General features: G+C 44.2%; 1 protein-coding gene across 1 annotated transcript; it reads right to left on the minus strand.

Annotated features, from left to right (window-relative positions):
* Window positions 1-223: 223 nt before the first annotated feature.
* Window positions 224-961, minus strand: LOC121966607 (protocadherin gamma-B2-like; the record flags this gene model as incomplete). The annotated part of the gene is made up of 3 exons (XM_042516684.1): window positions 224-407; window positions 481-649; window positions 789-961. Coding segments are annotated over 3 exons (526 nt in total), but the record flags the coding sequence as incomplete, so codon positions are not given.
* Window positions 962-1,819: the final 858 nt, after the last annotated feature.

Genomic DNA, 1,819 nt, shown 5'->3' on the forward strand with positions numbered 1-1,819 from the left:
ATTTCAATCTGCCTGTTTAATAATTAATGAGCCGCTCTGTGTGTTTCCTAATCTGACGAGGAGAACTTCTGACACGACGCTTATCAAAACACACACACAAACACACACACATCTGCACGCGTAGTAAACAAACACGGACCCACGGGGGCCACCTGTTTCCCTCAAACACACACACACACACACACACACACACACACACACACACACACACACACACACTCACAGCAGAGACTCACACTGGTAGCGGCTGTTTTCAAACTTTGGGTCGTTGTCGTTCTGGTCGGCGATGAGGACAGTGATCTGACAGATCCCGATGAGCGGCTCCTCAGCCTGATCCGTGGCCGTCACTGACAGCGTGTACTCCCTCTGACGCTCCCGGTCGAAACTCGCCGTTGTGGCAATCACACCTGACACACACAGGTACCAGGTTTTTAACTTAAAAACAGACAAACGTTCACATCACAGGAAGGGGGAACTCACCGGTGTCGGGATTGATGTCGAACCCCGACGACACTCCGTCTCTGTGCATGATGCCGTATTTGACCTCTCCGTTGACCCCCATATCGGCGTCGTGGGCCTGGACCTGCAGCACGAACGTCCCGGGCGGCTGGTTCTCCAGGACCGCTGCGTTCACGCTGTAGTTGTAACACTGAGAACACAAACAGCACCATCAGAGATGAGTCTGGATCCAGTCAGAAACACAACAAACAAAACAGCGTTTACTCGGCTGAAACACGCAAAGACGTCCTCTCCCGCTAACGCCGCACAGACACGAGACGCTCGCTGACCTCCTGGAAGACGGGTTTGTTGTTGTTGATGTCGTTGATTCCCACGATGACCTGTGCGGAGCTGCTGAGCGGGTACGGCCCTCCGGACACGTTGTCGTCCGTGGCGGTGATGTTGAGAATGTACTGCGGGCCCCTGAGCCTCGGAGGGGGGCTCCTCCGCAACTTGATGATGCCTGCGCGCACACACACACACACACACAGAGCATTTTGAGCACAGAAATTCAGAAATGTGTCTTAAATCTTAGGACATTAAGTTTCACATGAATCCAAAAATACAAAACAAGAATTCACCAAACAACAAAATCACACCACGAATCTACAAATCATGAAAAATAGGAAAAGTCTTTACTTTGTTTCTTGTTGACAGACAAGTATCAAAGAATATTAAAGAGTACTAACGAGCATTAAAGAATAATAAAGAGTATTAACGACCATTAAAGAGTAATAAAGAGTATTAAAGAGTAATAAAGAGCATTAACGAGCATTAAAGCGTATTAAAGAGTATTAACGAGCATTAAAGCGTATTAAAGAGTATTAAAGAGTATTAATTAGCATTGAAGCGTATTAAAGAGTATTAAAGAGTATTAACGAGCATTGAAGCGCATTAAAGAGTAATAAAGAGTATTAACGAGCATCAGAGCGCGTTACAGGTAATAAAGAGTATTAACGAGCATTAAAGCGCATTACAGAGTAATAAAGAGTATTAACGAGCATTAAAGCGCACTACAGAGTAATAACGAGTATTAACGAGCATTAAAGCGCATTACAGAGTAATAAAGAGTATTAACGAGCATTAAAGCGCACTACAGAGTAATAACGAGTATTAACGAGCATTAAAGCGCATTACAGAGTAATAAAGAGTATTAACGAGCATTAAAGCGCACTACAGAGTAATAACGAGTATTAACGAGCATTAAAGCGCACTACAGAGTAATAAAGAGTATTAACGAGCATTAAAGCGCATTACAGAGTAATAACGAGTATTAACGAGCATTAAAGCGCATTAAAGAGTAATAAAGAGTATTAACGAG

This window comes from Plectropomus leopardus, unplaced genomic scaffold (assembly GCF_008729295.1).
Source record: "Plectropomus leopardus isolate mb unplaced genomic scaffold, YSFRI_Pleo_2.0 unplaced_scaffold2522, whole genome shotgun sequence".
Taxonomy (NCBI): domain Eukaryota; kingdom Metazoa; phylum Chordata; class Actinopteri; order Perciformes; family Serranidae; genus Plectropomus; species Plectropomus leopardus.